At 37.1% G+C, this 19,794-nt stretch overlaps 2 protein-coding genes across 3 annotated transcripts in view; one reads left to right on the forward strand and one right to left on the reverse strand.

The window, feature by feature from the left end:
- The window catches only part of LOC130089651 (glutathione S-transferase omega-1-like), a 220,928-nt gene that overhangs the window by 95,941 nt on the left and 105,193 nt on the right, over positions 1-19,794 (reverse strand). The window lies entirely within an intron of this gene.
- adka (adenosine kinase a) overlaps positions 375-19,794 on the forward strand; it is a 167,283-nt gene continuing 147,863 nt past the window's right edge. The window contains exons 1-3 of one of the 2 annotated variants that reach the window (XM_056257081.1): positions 375-530; positions 2,882-2,956; positions 6,388-6,441. In XM_056257081.1, coding sequence (XP_056113056.1) covers positions 475-530; positions 2,882-2,956; positions 6,388-6,441 — 185 coding nt within the window. In that variant the 5' untranslated portion in view covers positions 375-474. Of the gene's footprint in view, positions 531-1,558; positions 1,666-2,881; positions 2,957-6,387; positions 6,442-19,794 lie in introns of those variants that run through there. The other variant, XM_056257083.1, reaches the window with a different exon arrangement.

The raw sequence follows: 19,794 nt of genomic DNA on the forward strand, positions 1-19,794 counted from the left end.
CAGTTCACTGCGATGCTTTATCCAGTTTAGAAACTTGCACATTTAAATGCCATACAAATGTCATACAAAGACTTAAATTTGCACTTTAAAAATATATATATATATATAATTTCTGCTATTAAAGTAACGCACAGACAGCAAATTTTTGGTACACTTGCTATATTTTTACTGACTCACTGAACCGAGAATCGAATGTTTTTATTAGCAGCTCACTCACCTGTCCCAGAGCCGTTGAACTGGCCTGTCCCATCCTCAGCTCATAACGAATCAGAAATAATCGAAAGAGACGATTATCGATCGAATGAGTTCACGAGAAGAACCGCTTGCTCCGTTTCATTGGGATTCGTGAACGAACAGTTATGAATCAATTCATCAAAATGATTCGATTCAAAAGAACTATCCGCTCTCCCAGATGCTTCATTCGCTCTACAAGGTGCCTGGAGCGTATTTGATAGAGCACTATCACACTGCATCATGGCGTCCGATGAACCTAAAGCCAAAAGGATTAAACTTGAGGAAAAACAGCTCAGGTACAGTAAACACAAGCATCGATTTATGAGTGTAGATTGATTGAGTCAATCGTGTGATGAGTATTTTTTTTAAACATGGGGCGGTTTCTTTGCGGGCACTTTTGGGTCAGAGGTCTAACGTTACTTAGTAGTCTGCGTGTCACTTAAAGTCCATGTGCTTCCAACTCAGTGTTTTCTCTCAAAAACATTGGTATTGCACTGGAAAATAATGTATCGGGCATTTTCCAATTATGAGCAATGGGGATGAGTGCAGCTAATGCATTTGCTGCCAAGCTTAATTGGCAAATTCGTGATCATGTGGCATTTTTAGGAGTGAACATATCCAAATCGTTCCACAATCAATTTACTTATACATGAACGAATGATGTGCCCGTGGTGTTGTGTATGTATGATGAATGCGATTCCGTTGTCCTTGAGTGTTTTATATCGACCACTGGAGTTCGTCCCCTCGGCTCCACGTGTCTTTTGTTATGCTGTCGGGCTCTGCTGCACAAAAAGTCTTCCCGCCGTGCATTGTCACAGCATTAATAAACATGCATGCATATATAACATCAGGACATGTATCTATACACAATGGAAGTGTCCGTTCAGTTTATGCTGCATGCACACATATTGTTTGCAAGTTGTGTAAAGTAAGGTCATTTTCCGGTTGGTATTTCTGTCCCAAAACTATTGACACCAGGCTTTCCAGATATGCGTTGGCTTTAGCCGTGCTGTCATTATTAAGTTCAGACATGATGACAAATGTGTCATAGGTTATTCAGGTAACGTTAATGGCTAGTAAGATAAGATGATATAGTGTGCAAGCGTTGTCATGTCAGCTCACGGCTGGATATTGGTCATTATTGTTTGTATTTACATAATGGATGGTAAATGTAGTATTTGCACATCATATTTACATTTAGGTTTATTTTTGTACACTTGGCGCCTAAATATAAAGCCCAAAAAGCGTAAACATGGGGACAACTAGCGCTCCTCCTGTTTCTCAGCCAATCAGCAGTCGATGCTGCTTTTCGTTTACATCCAATCAGCAGCGAGGTGCTCTTGAGCCTGAGTACTAACTTTGCAGAGCGCTGTCTGGCTGTCATAAACTCCAGTGAGCATCACCTCAAGCCACCCTCATGCCTACAGCCAGGTAGGGCTAAACATGTATTCAGCTATTTGAGTATTTTTATACGTTTTCTAATCTTGTCATTCTCCATATTTTTATTTATTTATTTATACACTCAAATAACGTGCGTTTTTGAGATAATTTGGTGTTTTGTATGTTTTGGCTAATGGAAGCTCATAAAATGTGGTGTTATATATATATATATATATATATATATATATATATTTTTTTACATAGTTTGCTTATTTACCTGGTTGCTGAGGTGGCTGTTTTTAACTTCTTTTAGCTGTACAGAAATTTAGTCACTACAGAAATCATTTTATTCACTTCAACTTCTTTTTACGTTGAGTAGCACCCCCTAAACATCTGTTTTAGAGCACACGAAGCTTCACAAACTCCCACACTTACACATCTGTGCTTCTTCACAAGTTTCCCATAACTTGTACTAAATTGTGTTTCTTTGAATGTAGGAGCGCGAATGGAGATCATTTAGAAGAATTTTGTTGCCTGTTCATTCATGTTAATAGAAAATTCATGTCTCTTTGTTTCTAGTATTTGTATGTGCTCCCTTATTTCTTTACATTTAATAATATAGAATAATATATTGTCTTTTATCATTACACATTGCAAAATGAGCAATTTTATCACGTCTGTCAACAATAGATTAGAGGCAACGTTTTAATCTTAGGGTCTCCACCACATGTCTCATCCAGGGTGATTGAACGGTCAGTCACTCACTCAGCCACGTGCTTGAATGCTTGGTCTGTTGGATGTAGTGACTATCTAATGCTTTTTAAAAATGTTTTAGTGCCTATTTTAAATCATTTATGACATGACTTTCTGTCTGGCTAAAAAAAATACTGAGTAATTTTGCAACTTATAGACAAAACATCATCTTGCTTGAAGCTCAAAGATGGATTTCTGGAAAACCATATTTGACTGAGAACTTTTTTTTTGTTTGTTTAAATATGTAATGTTCTGCAGTTTATGCTTGACTGAATCTTCCATGTTTTTGTGCTGAATTCATGTTGGGTTCAGTTTTACCCCTCAAGAGAAAAATACTTGAGTTATGCACATTTTTTTGTGAATTTTTGGGGAAAATGCTGAAAATAGCCTGCATTTTCAATAGTGAATCATAAAAGGCCTATGTTTTTAGTGTAACTATGTTTGCGTCTGTTGTCAGGATTACTTGATTGTTTTCTAAATGTTTTAACTGGACGCACATGTCTTTCTTTTGCAGTCAAAATGCCCTTTTCGGGATGGGAAACCCCCTGCTTGACATCTGCGCTGTGGTGGACAAAGACTTTCTAGACAAGTAAGTCACATGGTTCTTTAAAATCAATTTGGATTTGAATCTGTTTGATAACATGGCTAGACAATGCTGTACATTTGCATTGTTGTGTCAGTGTTTTGTCATGTCTTGTTTTTTATTTGCTTTTAATAAAGATGTCACCCGGTGGTTAATCTTTGGTCAGCCCATGTTAGAATTGAACTGACGTTCGAAGCCCAGTAGCTTTTGGGTTCATCATAGTATTATTTTTCTTTCTTTTTTGCAAAGAAATTAAACCTACTGTGTTTATTAGGCCAAGGGTCCTTGTTCTTTAAGGAGGAAAGTGGCACAGACACTGCGCCTGAGAGGAAATCTCCTGTTTGACACATTCTAATACTAGTCATAAAACAATACCCCTCTGCCCACTCACTCCCTCCATTACATAACCTCAAACACACTGGCAGTGCCCATCTTGCCATTAATGCCTTGTGTTACATGACTGTCATTGTCTTGTCTTACACTTAGAACACTAATGTCTACGGCAGATCACCTTCTGAAAGTAACTTGGCGCTTCCAATAACAATTGTATCATTAGATCGTTACACCACCAGGTGGTGACAAGTCACTGTTAAAAATGTATTTTTCATTGAATCATTTTGGATATCTGTTCAAAAACGCTGATTCATCCACTAATGAAGCAAGTGCAGTATTTATGAGTGAGTCATTGAATCTTTCTTTCAAACCCTTTTTAAAATCCTTTTAGATTAATTAAACATTTTAAATGGACTGCAGCAATTAAAATTTTGCCAGAACCTGTTATTTTTTACTATTACGGCTCAACTGCAACCTTTTGTCATACTTTCAACTGTTTTATCTTATTTAATCATGATTTTGTATGTCAATTTCGACATTATCAACTGACCAAAATTGAAGCTATTTGTCCTAGTAGCTGCCCTAGTTTGAATGTGCTGAAACACTGAGAATTGAGAGCTGTGAGCCTGTGACATAATGAAACATTTATGAATACCAAATAAATTGTGGTATTTTCCTCACACAAAGCTATTTTATGGCTTCAAAAGACTTTGTGCAAAGTCATACGGACTACATTTATGTTGATTTTGTACTTTTTTGAGGTTAACAGCCATCCTAGTACCTCTAGTAAATTGTATTTTGCTTAGTTGTCTGTTCAGAATCATGGAAGAATCATGATCTCTGTTTGAAACAAAAATAATCCTAAACCTCAATTTAACAAGAACCGTGCAATACTACATTATGCGAAAAAGCTATGAGGCGATCATATTTAAATTCTCATATGCTGGACGTTATATAATTTACCTAGACATTGTCTATAAATATAGAGGATTTTTAAATGGTCAAACTACAGTTCGTTGTATCCTAACAGGCAACACTTTTGCAAACAGGTTGGGTAATAATCCTAAAACTGCTGTTTCAGACAGAACAGCTGGACCTTTGGCAGACTTTGACTGTAATGATTTCCATTTGATTTATTCCAAGTGTAGAGCAGTTTGTTTAGTTGCATGACCTGATGTTTGCAGGGCAGAGTCAAAGAATAGATTACTAAGATGCTGCCTATTTAAGGATTAAAAATTGGTCCAGCACATGATTGACCAAACACCAAATATAAAAAAGACTTTCAAGGGAATAGAAAATTGTTTTAGCGACTTGAGCAATTTGATTGGTCTATGAGAAACTGAAATAAAATTGCTCCATCAGGACAACTAAATCTCAGTAATGCCACTTGGTCACTTATTATGTTCTCTTAAATATATTTTCTGCTGTCAAATTAAGGTTTGACTATATCTGGTTAATTTGTCAACCTTTCTTTTCATGCTACCAACCAAGATCCCACAAGTTTACGTGCATACCCTACCCTTTAAAAATTAAACGTCTGTAAGATTTTTAAAATGTTTTAAAAGAAATCTTGTACGCTCACCTAGGCTGCATTTATTTGATAAAAAATACAGTAACAACAGTAAGACTGAAATATTATTACAATTTAAGATAACTGTTTTATATTTTATTTAGGGCTGTCAAACGATTAATCGCATCCAAAATAAAAGTTTGTTTACATAATATGTGTGTGTACTGTGTATAATTATTTTGTATATAAATGCACACATGTATATATTTAAGAAAAATATGTTATTTATATATAAAATGTTTATATTTTTATAAAAATATACATTATATATAGGCTACATTCAGTCTATATACAGTATATACATGCAAATATTTCTTAAATACACATGCATGTGTGGGTATTTATGTATTAAAAATAATTATACAGAGTACACACACATATATTATGTAAACAGAAACTTTTATTTTGGATGCGATTAATCGTGATTAATCGTTTGACAGCCCAAATTTTATTATATTTTTAAATGTAATTTATTCCTGTGATGGCAAAGCTGAAATTTCAGCATCATTACTCCAGTCTTTAGTGTCACATGATCCTTCAGAAATCATTCTGATATGCTGATTTACTGCTCAATAAACTTTTCTTATTATCATCAATGTTGAAAACAGTTGTGCTGCTTTTTTTTTTGCGAAAACCATGATACAGGATCTTTGATTCATCTTTGATTCAAAGTTCAAAAACGGCATTTATTTGAAGTAGAAATCTTTTGTAACTTTGTAAAAGCATTTACTTGTGAAAATCATCTTTGATCCACTTAATGAGTCCTTGCTAAATAAAACATTAATTTCTTAAAGAAGAAAAAACTAAAGAAGAAAGGCACTCTGGGACAAGTCCTTCCTAGTCATGTGATCTCAATAAGGCCTCCAGTAGTTGTGATGAGTCAGTGTCTTGTTCCATAATCCTTTTCAGATGTAAAATTGCACCTTATTAGATTAACTGTTTTGACCATTTGTACCACAAACACAGACTTCAGAGAGCCGTCTAATGATTTTCATTTTTAAATGCACACCAAGTTCTATTTCTTCTATTACGAATGACTCATAATTGACCATGTTTTGTAAATGCAGTTCTTGGATAGAATCAGACACAGAGTTAAGTTTAAAATGAAGCAGGCACATAAATGGACTAATTTAATGATGTTTTAAGTTGATGAGGTGATTATGGCTTAAAGAAATAAGCTTTATTTTGGCTTAGGCCTAAGACCTTCACCTACAGGCTTCTTAGTAAAATAAGCTGTCACATGTGCTTATCTTTCTCATGGGCGGACAGATCTGTTCTGTGTAGAATTGTTCATTGACGATATCGGTTTGAGAGAAATTTCAAGATGTTTAGCTGTTCATTGTGAAAAGTGAAAACAAAACATGACAAATTCAAAATAGGTAATATTTTGACTATGAGTATGCCACTAATGTCACTGAATGTAATTTAATCAGAATTTTTAACCTAGAAAAATTAAAGCTAGCGTATTTCTTTTCCTGTTCTTGATGAGTAAATCTGCAGTTACAAAAATGCATTTTCTTTGTGTTTCTCACAGGTATGGACTTAAGACAAATGACCAGATTTTAGCAGAGGAGAAACACAAGGAAATGTAAGTGTCTTTTATCTGGGTTATACTGTTTGTTTTTTTCAGTACAGGCAAGTGGGTCTCATTCAGGGCCGGATTAACCATTAGGGCAACTGGGCACTTGCCCAGGGGCCCACGACATCTAAGGGGCCCTGGGCACCAGGGGCGGAGTGGCAATCGGGAGAGTCGGGAGTTTCCCCGGTGGGCCGGTAGTGTTTCGAGGCCGCGAGGGCCGGTCTGATAAAATGTATTCATTGCAAGTCTGCCATGGGCACTTGTGGCCCAAGCGAGGGGAAGAAAAAAAAATTTTTAGATAACGGAGCGTATATTTGCACTAAGTGCCTGTCTTTAGCAAAAAGACGCCCGTCACGGAATAGCTACAGTGGCGTAGGTCGTAGCGCGTGAAATGCTTGAAAGCAGCTTTTGAAACGCTCGACCCGAGTTCGAATCCGCGTTTTGCCGAACTCTCTCTTCTCCCTTTTCCCAACACATATGAGATGTAAAATGTATAACCTAACATAAAGGTCTCTAGCGTTATATTTTGCCAACGAACTAAAATCGAAACCATGATATGGCTTTGTGCCTTTATAAAACAGCACAAGACTTTAAGAATAGGCATTTTGTTTGTGCTGAGTGATTGAAAGAAAAGTGCGCTCTTTGCTCACGCGATCAGCATGGTGATCTGGTGTTTTCTACAAAATAAAAGCTCAAGGGTTTATTTCTTGCAAGTGAAGAAATTAGGACAAAAGTATTTTAATTTTCCTGTATTATAGTGTAATGTAGACTAAAATAAACTTTTGAAATATTCATTTTCATTTACATAGTACATTTATAGGCTATGTGGATTTTACGTCATAGGAATAATTATATAAATCATTATTAGATTATTATAATAATTGTTTGCCATCCTAAAACACCATTGATAATGTAATGTAGACTGAGACTCTCATAACTAAAAAGATGTTTGAGCCTTCTTTAATGTCCAGGTACAAATCAATGCTTTTTCTGTGTTCAACGAGCAGTTCATGGGTTGAAGCTCTTAATTTTGAGCTCTCAAAGAGCACCAGATTGATACATTTAACCTTAAAATGTACAAAATTTTCTTGCGGGGGAGCATGCCCCCCAACCCCCCTAGAGGCACAGAGGTCCACCAAACATAGTTTTACAAAATTCTATGGGAAAGAACGACCATTTATGAACTTTACTCCAGCATAGTACAACAAAGTTCCTTTTAAAGGGATACTCCACTTTTTTTTACAACTCAAGAAACTTTACTGCCGTACCATGAGTGCAGCAGGCAGGCACTTAGTCCCGGTCACGTTGGAAGTTACCGAGCTGGGGACTATTTTCAGGCGCTGCGTCATATCATTACGCCTGCTGCACTCATGGTACGTACGGCAGTAAAGTTTCTTGATTACTACGCAGGAATGAGAGTATAGTTCCTAGCCATATCAGCCTAGAAAATCGCAACTTTACATTTTCCGTCGGTCTTAGTGCACGATGTAACTACAGAAGAGTCAAGTTTTAAATAGGAAAAATAGCTAAACTCTTTGGTCATTTTTTTTTGAGAAATGCTAATGGTCTTGTCCACTTCAATGATGTATGCTAAGCTATGCTCAAAGTGGCACCGCCAGAACTGGAGATCGGCTGAATGGATTCAAAAACGGTAAAACTCAACAGTTTAACTCTGGGGGAGTTGCAAAATAAGCCTATTTCCAAAAAAAGTGGAGTATCCCTTTAAGTCAGTAAAACTGTAAATGCCATATTAAAATGTCCTTGGACAAAATATACATTTGGCCCTAAGAGGGGACCTACAAGACATTGTGCCCAGGGGCCTCGGAACTCTTAATCCGGCGGCCCTGGTCTCATTCACTTATAATTGTGTGGATTGTTTCGTATTTGTACGCACAGGAGAAATGGATGGATTATATAATACAAGGAATGCAACATACTTCAATATAATTAGTCGTGTTAGGATGAAATATAACTTCTTAACACGATTATAGTCGTACAGAGTAAGTGCTTTTTGCATACGTGTGGGTTGTTCCTATATTTTTTCGTAAATTTAGAATACATATTACAAAATTTTTGGTGAATCGTGATTTGCTCTTTATTTGTCCGGAGCCGGACGCACATTTCACGCACAAATTTGTGCGTACTCATGCTTGGTGAATGAGACGCAGTGTTTGTTTTTGACATTTTGGTATGTTCAATGATATTGACGACTAAGGCCATCCCTTCCAATGAAGAGATTTTTTTTTTTTTTTTTTTTACTTCTTACATGATGTGATGTGGAGTCTAGTGTTCATGCGAATAGCTTTCATACCGGCATGTGGCTTAATTTAGTTCTGTAGAGTAATTCCTTATTTAGGACCACATGCATGTGTTAAATGATTCTGTTCACATGCCTGTATGCCAACATATGCTTCATCTTTAGAGGATGTGAGATCTCCTCAGGAGGGAAGTGCCTGTACAATGCATTACAAAGCACCATTGTAGTTTTGTTGCCATCTTGTGTATTGATGTTACACCATGTTGATTAGCATCTGATGTAAATGATTGATCCTCTTTAATGCAAAGATTAGAAGGATGTTTAGCGCATTAGTAGGAAACTGACAACTCTGAATAATGTTCAGATGCCTGGATTCATCTGATCACACTTTCCTTGATCTAATCATGTGTGAAGGCTGCTATTTGATGAGCCTGAAATTGTACTCTTTGGTCTCAGCAGTGTCCCACAATGATTAGATCCTCATAGATAGAAAGAGTGATTCAGTATGTGATACTGAGGGTGTGGTATTTGTAATTTTCAGAATCAGAAACTTGCAGTAGCTTTAGGGCAACAGGCACTTTTGTCTGAACATCTTGATGTCATAGTTACATCCTAAAAGGCTGATTTGCACCATTCTGCTGCTTTAGCACAATCCAGCTCAGATCTGCACTTGATTCCGCTGCCATTTCTGAATGACTAGAGTGCTTTTACTTATACATATTATGTCCTGCTTTTGGTAAGGGTCTTAAGAGTCAGCTTGAAAGCCTTAAGTAGAACGGATGTATTGTTTACTGCAAGTAATTGCATGCAATTTATGGAATGCCAAAGCTGACTTAATTAAAAATAAATAAATATACAAAGAAATGTAAAGTACAAATAAATGAGTATTTATACTTTTATTTCCTTATGTATAATTGTATTTTTTCACACATTTATTTTTTATTTTATTTATACATTTATTCATTTATTTATTTCCACTTTTTTATTTCCACATTCATTTATGTATATATGTTTTTATGTCTACATTTATTTCTTTTCACATTTATTTATTTCTACATTTATTTATTTTCACATTTATTTATTTCTACATATATGTATTTGTACATTTCTTTGTCCGTATGCTAATGAGGGGGGCGTGTTTTACCTCAGACATCAGCAATCGAGCTCAGAGTGGCAGTGCTGAAGCTTTGAGGCCACAGTGACACCTTGTGGTGTGTGACCAAACGAAACGCAAGAGGTGTGCGGACAATTTCACATTTTAAGTCATGTATATATCACCCTAACTGTATGTAGGGTAGGCTATAGGGTTAACACACATAGCACACATGAACAGAAACTGCACTTCAACGGGTCTGATAGCAGACACTTGGACATGGAAGCGCATGAAAGTATCCACTATTAATAACAATGTAAACGCGGTGGATAGGGCTGATAAGAGCTTGCGTTTATTGTCGATGATGAGACTCGCACACCAGCGCAGAACGCGGAGAGAAACCAGCGCACATTTCACTGACTCCACGCAAGCATATTGATCAATGAGTTTGAAACGCGACTCAATACACGGTTTACATTCGCGTTTCATAATTTCGTATGCATAACAGGTGACAATTCAAATGCTTAACACAACCCATATTTCATATATGCTGCTCTTAGATACTGATTAATCACAAGTCATCAATTTGGAATTATTCTTAAATCAAACAGAAGGGGCTCATTAGCATACGGACAAAGAAATGTGGAAATAAATAAATGTGGAAATAAATAAATGTAGAAATAAATAAATGTGAAAATAAATAAATGTAGACATAAAAACATATATACATAAATGAATGTGGAAATAAATAAAAGTGGAAATAAATAAATTAATAAATGTATAAAAAAATAAAATAAATGTGTGAAAAAATACAATTATACATAAATAAGGAAATAAAAGTATAAATACTAATTTCTTTGTACTTTTTTACATTTCTTTGTATATTTATTTATGTATTTATTTATTTTTAATTTAGTCAGCTTTGGCATTCCATAGCAATTTGGGATATATTTCACTTGTTTTCTTTCAGTGTTATTAGTTTTGAGAACTTCATTTTTACCCAGTATACTCCTCCTAAGTCGTCTAAAGCCCTATTTGCACTGGATTAGTATTACCTGGTGACCTCTAGTCATTTGTAATAATGAGGTTGGTAGGTTGTCTGTGATCTTAATCCCGTGCGAATCGGCCATGTCTATAATTTGTAAAGTAAAAATTTCCCCGCAAATGACCTACCATATTTCGCCGAACACCGAGGTCCTGTGATAATATTAGTGCCGTGGGAATCGGCATCTCTGTGATTTGGGAGCGTTGTATATAATTTGTTCAAGATTTGTTTCCTGTGTGCCTTTTTATCCATATTTCTCGAAGAATGGAGGCCTGAATAGCTTAGGCTACTATTATTACACAGGAGCCTAAACTCTGAGAAAACAATAAGGTTCAGCGCACCAGAATAAAATGTAATATTCAAAATTAAACTGTGTAGATGACTTACAGATTCAGTTAACATCCACAAATAAGCTTGACGATTCAGTGGAGGTTCAGTCCTTGGCTGGAGCAGCTACACAGTGAACTCCGAGAAAACGCTACGCTTGAGCAAACAGTTTGTGAATAGGCTACTACAAATGATGGTTGTGAATAAAATATAATATTCAGATAATTTTAAACCACAACCCTCTAATTATCAGAATGTTTATTTTTAAACCACAACCTTCTAAACATCATCTAAACCTCTTCAATGTGTGCTTCTTTTATGCCTGGTTCACACAACAGGAGTTTTAAAATCCTAACCGATTGTGAAATCTGGTTGCAGCACACACTTAAGGAGAATCTTTGCAGATTGTCTTCCCTCAAGTCTAAAACATGCTCACACTACAAGATTTGAAAATCGCTGGGCATCACACACTACACAATGTTATTAAGATTATCGTGCCAGAGGAAGCCCCTTGATATGATTCCACCATGATCACGGGATCTCACGCAACAGATCGGAAGCGGAAAAGTGGATGTAAATAAAATATCTGTCCTTCATATCAAGTCATATTCGTGAAAAGGTTGACGTGACCAAGGAAAGCGAAATCTTTAAAAAAAAAATCAACCATTTAACATTTAAGGATATTTCTAATGAATGGCGTCAGTTCTGGTCAATACAATGAATCGCCATTAGATCTCTATGAAGTGACGTATCACCTTCAGCGTTGCCCATGCGCCCGTTGAATGAACAGTTTAATTACTCACTCAAAGACATTCCCTTGTCGCCACCTAGTGTAACACGCAGAGACGAGCAATGGCGATACTGGTGAAATATCAGCTGAAGAAAGCCTCTCTCGTAAAGTGAGATTCGAGGATCAGAACTAACTGTAATATAACAATTTAAGTCTAACATGCTTATTGTCAGGTTTATGTTCTGTTATTATCTGTGACCCTTATTTTGACGTTGTATCTTCTGTTTACTTCACTTTGTTTTAATGCGCTTTTTAGTTTCGGTTTCATTACTGAACATGTACTTACACACTTATTTATTTAGTAATAAATAAATAAAGATAATACCGCATATCACGTTGAGTCACTCAAAATTACTTCAATGAAAATTCCTTCACCAGGACAGCCATACTTCTTTCTTATTGGCTATTGTAACAGTACTGATGTAATCACAATCTTGCTCATCCTGATAAATATCAAACATGTTTGATATGATCGGGGCGAGCCCGATTTGTGTGAGAGCAGATCGGGAGGTGCAAGATTCGTTCTGTGAACGCCTCACATTACCAGATAATCTGCACCGAACATCGCAACCGATCGAGGTCCTCGACAAGATATTTTCTCTGATTCTCAGAAGGGGGAAATCGGGCATAAATCGGCCTAAAACTCCTGTAGTGTGAGCCAGGCATTACCGAGATATGCGAATAACAGACACACAGACAGACGCTTCTGTAATTTATAGATAGATGTATGTGTGTATGTGTATAGGCTATATTATATTTATATATACTGTATTATACGTGTGTGTGTGTGTACTGTATATTTTAGTTTAATCGCGATTAATCGATTTGACGGTATGTATGTGCAAAATCCATTTTTGTGTGTTTTTAGTTATTGTTGGTTTGGTGTGTTTGAGTGCTCATTGTTACAATTACACAGCAAAAGTTCAGTGACATTTTTATTTGTGCATGGTTGAAAGCAAATACTGATACTGACATAATGACATACAATAAATATGGAAAATTGAACTACATGTATATCTAACTACTGACAACTAACTACTTCTGAATAACTACAATATTCAGAAGTAAACAGTGTAGCTGACTTAATGTTTAGCTGACAGAATGTTTATTTTAAACCACCATTTTTAAACCACAACTCACTCTAATTTCAGAATGTTTATTTTTAAACCACAACTTCAATGTGTGCTTCTTTTACCGATATATTTACCGATATCTTTTGCATTTATAATCCAAACAACGTCAAACTCGGCACTATTCGATTATTCGAGAGATATTCGATTAACTGCCCATAATATTAATCTGTTCGATTAACATTGGGGTGTTTTGATAGTAATTTGGGTGCTGGGTAATATCGCTATACCTACACCACAACTATACAATTTGCAGAAAGATAAGGCTGAAAATCATCAGAAGAGCGAAAACAAAAAGAATGATTGGATGGAGATGGATGACTTGTATAGCAGCATGCGGTAAGGAACATTATTCTGTTTATTATATATCATACAGCTAGACCTATTTCCAACGACAAGACATTTCCAAGTAATAGCCTAGACATCATATCCGGGAGATAAGTCAGTAAATTCGAGTAAAATCACAGGCTTCGCTTATCCCGTGCGAATGCGCCACACGAAATTCAGATGTGGGTGGGTAATTTCAAAATCACACGAGGTCCCCAGATAATACTAATCCAGTGCGAATAGGCTTGGAAATTGTTGATGTCCAGTTATGTTTGGTCAGAAGGCGGCAAGTGAATGCTGGAATGAACAGAGCTTAAAGGGGTCATATAATGGTACATGCACTTTTACAAGTTGATTGTACTGAAATGTGTGTTGGCAGTGTCTGTACACAACCATCATATAATGATAAAAATCCATCCTGTGGTTTTGTTTTAATCTCCTTATATGTTTTCCCCTGCCTCAAATCGAGTCGTTCGACCGTGTGACGTCACAGGCTCGAACGCCCCTCCCGCGATTGTTGAATGACAGCCGGGTTTCAACACAGACCCGCCCTCGCTCGTGAGAGCTGTCAATCATAGTCCGCGCGGACCGGCGCGGTCATTGTTGATATGCTGGAGCACTGTCTATGAGCAGAATGGCGTCTAAGCGATTGTGGTGTTCTGTTCTTGGGTGTAATAACGAACACAGTCATTTTAATGTTCCTAAATCCGAACCGCTGAAGACGCAGTGGCTGAGTTTGTTTTTGAAGGGAATATTCCCCACGAGCAACGTCAATGCTCTCATGTGCGAATCATTTCACACACCAGACTGCTTTATAAATGAGGATCAGTATAAAGCTGGATTTGCTAAGAAGCAGCTCCTGAAAAAAGATCGGTACCAGCTATTCGTGTTCCTGCTGAACCTCTAGAACAACTGAAGTGAGTGTAAGGTTTTATTAAACTTTATATTAATATTTATATTAATCCTTGTAAATCGCTAGCTGCACGCTTCACAATGAATGCGTCTAAGTTTACACTCAGGGTACATTACGGCATGTTTTCTATGTATGACGTTCTCAATATAATGCATAATTAATTAACTTAAAATGGTACAGATGTGTATTATCTAAAGTATGTAGAATTATGTGATGAAATTAGCATTAACCTAGATTAATAAATATCTTACTGTAAAGTCAAGTGTCACCATAATGCCACAAGTCAAATGAGAACAACATAAGGGTTAATAACAAATTTTAGTTATGTATTTATTTGCTGAACATTCACTTTAAAACAATCAATAAAGAAGGATAACAAGTGTCAAGTTAAAAAAAAAAGTACAATTTTTCTTATCCACCATTTGTTTATGATGTGTATCTATGGTTACTATTATGTAAATGTCAAACATAAACATGGAGCACATGATGACTTAGATTTGAGTTTTTTTATGTTTAATGTTTTTTTTATGTTTTCCAAAACACTACGGTCATATTAGGAAATGTTTGGCTGTCCAGATCAGACTCTGTTTGTGTGTAACAAGTTCTCAGAAATGCTTTTCAAAGGTTGTAGGGTTGTTTTTGTTTGGATTCATAGATTTTAGTGTTTAAGTCGAGATTGAGCTGAAAGACATGGATCAGACAGAGACCCTTTGCCCCTCTATTGGTTAACCGAGCTGCGCTGTGCTCTTCCTCTCTCTGTGTGCAAACCTCAACAATGCATCACTTCAGCATGCACAATGTAAAACACATATATCACGAGGTTGTTCATGCTCATCACTTTTGAAACGATATTGAATATTGTCTAACTCATTGGGCTGTTCCATCCTGGCTTATGCACACAGATGCCTGTGAGATATTAAGTTTGCTAATGATTATCTCTTGTGGGCCAGTAACTTCAAACCATGCTAAATGATTGATTTGTTCATGAAATGTTGCTTTGCTGTCTTGAGATTCCTAATGTAGGTTGCTTGTGATAATTCTGGTTGGAACTAAAGCACCGAGCACTTGTCAACGAGTATTTTGTTTGAAGCTGTAGGCCTCTCTTCTTTGGCCTTGTATGAAGAGAAATGAATGTGGCTTACCACTGAGAGAAAGCAAGGACCACCCGACACCCCACTGCGTTTAAAGAATTCAGATGCTTAAAATGGTCCAAGCCGACTCAAAAAAACACACAAAAGTTAGAAAAGGCCTGTAATCTGTCTAAAGCAGTGCGGAGGCGTATATCATCACTAAACCTTCAAGGACTTGATCCAAAGCGCCTATTGTTGTGGCTGCTCTGAATGCGTCACTTCTTTCAATGACCTTAACAGTCGATTCTTTGCGTGGTGTTTTTTAACCACTTGCATGTATTTCATGTACTCTATACAACAATGATTTTTTTTTTTATTTGCGACTGCTTCAGGTTGAAATGGTCTGATTTGGTGACTCTACACTGTTTTGAATCCTACCTCGTTCCCTTCTTTTTTTATTGTCCTTATCAGAGATGTTAGCTTGACTGACGCTAAGGCAAACAGCCAGCTAGGAACAGGTGTAGAGGCCAGACATGCACTTCATTAATCACGACACTTGATAAACCTTCTATATATGATTCGCCTGTGCATTTAAGCATATTTAACTTGATCTCTCAACCTCTGTCCAGTTGTTTTTCTTTGAGCCACACTAAGATCAATAGTGTAATCCTTTTTTTGTTTATTGTAGAACTGTTCGAATTCATAGCTGTCGATTTTTGGATGACCGTTTCCTTTATTTTTACATTTAGATTATCTTTGCTTTCATATAACAAAAAAGTAGCAATTTATTGACACTGTTCAATGAAAATATTCAGTGCAAATCATAAAATGAATATCCGTATTTCTCTCTGTACATGTTGTAATGCCTAAATACACATGGGCATGCTGTCACCGTTTTCACAGATTTACGTTTACACAGAGATGATAACGGTATCACTTTCAAAACCCTTTTTCTAAAACTTGCACTTTGAAACCTACTTCAAAGTGTGCGTTCTCAGGCCACCAAAACGCCGTTGTCCTTTAAATGAATGGCCAGAACGAATGGCAGTCTTCAGACAGGGTTTGATGTTCATATGAACTAGTTTATTTTCTATAGCCAGAAAATGGTGTGCATTTACTGAACTTTCCATCTGTCGGTTTTATCTCTGTTCATGGAATATAAATATATAATGTTTAGAACAACAATCCCCTGTATGTATTAGTCAGAATACACTGCTAAATTAAAAAAAGCTTTTTAGTACGAGATTGTGTATTTACCAAGCAGGGGAATGAGCCATGCTAACCAGAAAAAACTTGATCACTGCATAAACCAGGAGGTTAAAACTCACACTTGTATAACACTGCCATCTTGTGACAAAGATGGACTTTATTTATAGTTACTTTTTTTATTTTTTTTATTTTAGGTGGCTTATCATTTTTACCTGTGATGTACCACATATCTGGACCCAAAAATGCTAGGTGTATATAGCTCTGCAATATACTTATGCCATTGTAATGAAAGTCACTTTTGTTTTAAGAGGTGACTTAATGTGTGCCAGACAGTGTTTTAAAGTATGGAGCAGCTGCCTCTGGTCTAGTGAACAGCAGGTGCAGTACCATTGGCAGCCAGCAGGAGGAGGCATACGCTCAGGCATTGTGTTACTTTTACACAGCATCATGCCGCAGGGTGGCTTTTGCTCGTGCACAACAGGAAGTCTTATCCGATTTCAGATTAGTTTTGTTTAGCAAGGGATGGACAATTGAGTTGCTTCCCAAGCTGAAAGGCAAAGCTTGACTAATTTTGTTTTGAAATTCTTGAATGGAGTCAATTGTATTAAAACAATTATTGATAACACATCACTTTGATTTCTTAAATGCCAAGACAATCTTAGAACATACTGGCTCTGATCTGTTTCCTTTTGTTCTGTGGATTGTCCTAGCGTTGTGCAGCCCGTGGGCAATCTGCCTCCCCCCGGAGAGAGCTGAGTCTGACTGTTTCCTGTGTCTCAGATGGAGCTGGTTTTGATGAGTGCGCTGTTCTTTATTTGAGAGCGGGCAGGAAAAAGAGCTGTTGCACACTGAAAGCTAAATTGCAGGTGCACAGAGGATTGGGGGAAAATAGTATATTTGAGGGGGACAAACTGTTTGCAAATTGCGCACGCTTGCAGTATGAACATTTACTCAGCAGTGTTTGGGGCAAAAAGCTTTGTCGACATTAAAGAAAGGGAAAAAATAGATTGGCAGGGATGCTTAACTCTTAGAGTTGGAGGAGACCGCTACAATTAATCATCGGAACTGCGTTCTTGACACTTCTGTCGAGAGCTATACGCTCGGGTTAAAATACTGTTCACTTAAATGAGCCACAAACCTGTACTGTATGTCCCTGTTAGTTTATCCCTGTGTGAGCCGTCCTTACTCTGCCTTCCCATTGGCAGACATGCATCAGTGCTCGTCCAGCCTTGGCTGGAAGCACGAATAAAGCGACACACCTCAGGATCGTGTTCCAGGGGTCAGGCCGGTGACCTTACCTCAACCTTAGAGAAAAAGCAGCATGGTTAAAGCAGGTGGTTTGTCTACAGGATCCAGAATCTCGTCCGACTCGGAATCAATGGTCCCTTGTGGCTCCAACTCCAACTCTGGCTCCTGCCTGATTCATTTCCCATCAGCCGTCCCTTCGCAGCCAGTCCTCTAAGTGATTTCCCCTAATGGCTCGATGTCCGAGCGGTAACCTCTTAACGCTCAGCCTTGCTTCCACTTCTGCCCAGTCGCTGCTCGAATCATCTTGAGGAAGGAGAGAGAGGATATCGTCTGTCATACTCTCTCTCCCGCTCTCTTTCTTCTCAGTCTTCATCATCGTTGAAGCTCTGCTGTACGTTATGACTGTTTAGATTTATGTGCTGTGAATTACGGCGGCAGTAAGCTGACTGCCAGGAAAACTCCAGACCGTACACTGCGGCCCAGCGTAGAAACGCAACATTGGCTTTTATGGCCACTATGGGATTTTCCATTGGTCTTTGCCCTCTCAGGTGGGAACATAGATCTTTTTCTGCTGAGATGCATTAGGCGGGTTGTAGCCAAGTGTTACAGGGAGTCAGGTAGAGTTTTTTTTTTTTTTAAAGTCTGTTTGTTCTCCAGTCAAAGCTGGAAGGTCTCTAATTGCTAAGCTGTGGGCCGCCATGGAGCCCAGCCAGGCCGTCTGTTTTCCTGCTGCACTAAATGCTGGCCTGATGGCAGTGGGCTGGTCCCGTTCCACGCTCTCCTTACAAGCATGCGTGCCTGCCATGTTTACGACAGCATTCAGATTCCGTTCCCTCTTCACTCCTGGTTAAGTGTTTGGTTCTGTACGCTGAGCTGTCAGGTTTTGAACGGCCACAAACCCCAGCTTTGACTTTTATCATCTCGAATCACTCTATAAAACTGACCTCAGACCTGCTGTTCTGTGCTTACTGTCTCCCTAGCACCTCATTACCAACAGAGCTGAATGATTATTTGCACTCTATTGCCCCCTAGTCCTGGCTGGCTTGCAGTTTTGCTGAAACGCACTGTGTGTGTCCTCCTGCAGGTGGAGCTGTAACTCACAGCGCTCTTGAGCGTCAGCCAGCCATCATCATGGAAAATATGCTGGGTGTGTAATGAAGTATTGTGCTGGGTGTGTTGTAGAGGAATACGTTTTTCCTAATGTGGTATTGTTGAACGATTCTTAAGATTTGAGTAGCTGTGATGATGACTGTCATCTCCTGCAGGATTTTTTCTGTTTCAGCAAAACCATTCTAGATGAATACTTGTATAACTAACATTATACTTATAATATATATAAACGTATATACTGTAAATGCTATATTTATAAATGTTATCTAATTTTATATAAAAATTGTTAACATGTTGTTTACATTTATTATTATTATTATTATCATCACAGTTTGATCAAATTAAAATTTTCTATTATATATTCAATGTTATATAATGTTTATTTATTTGTGATAATAATAATAATAATAATAATAATAATAATAATATTTTAGTTTTCTCAGATTAAAAACAAATCATGTCAGATAAAATATAATATTGTAATATTTCTATTATTGTTTTTATGATTTGTATTATCACATTTTTATTTTAATAAGTTATAAAATTTTATATAAAAATGTTTATATTATTATTACAAATGAATAGTTTGTTCAGATTTAAATCCTGCCATTTACTCTTTATGCCAATCTCTTATGATTTATTTCAGAGATAGCATAGCTTCACTTTTCAACATAGCACCATTCACTTTTACTGCATTCTATCAAATTAAGTTTTTTCCTTTTCCTTCCACAAAGCTATAATACTTCAGAACAGAAGACTTGAAATATAGCACACAAGTCATTTGAATTACTTTGCTTTTCTTTTTTTTCCACGATACACTTTTATCGTATGGAAGAGAGAGCA

Source organism: Rhinichthys klamathensis, unplaced genomic scaffold (genome assembly GCF_029890125.1).
Source record: "Rhinichthys klamathensis goyatoka isolate OS25496 unplaced genomic scaffold, OSU_Roscu_1.1 h1tg000135l_1, whole genome shotgun sequence".
Taxonomy (NCBI): domain Eukaryota; kingdom Metazoa; phylum Chordata; class Actinopteri; order Cypriniformes; family Leuciscidae; genus Rhinichthys; species Rhinichthys klamathensis.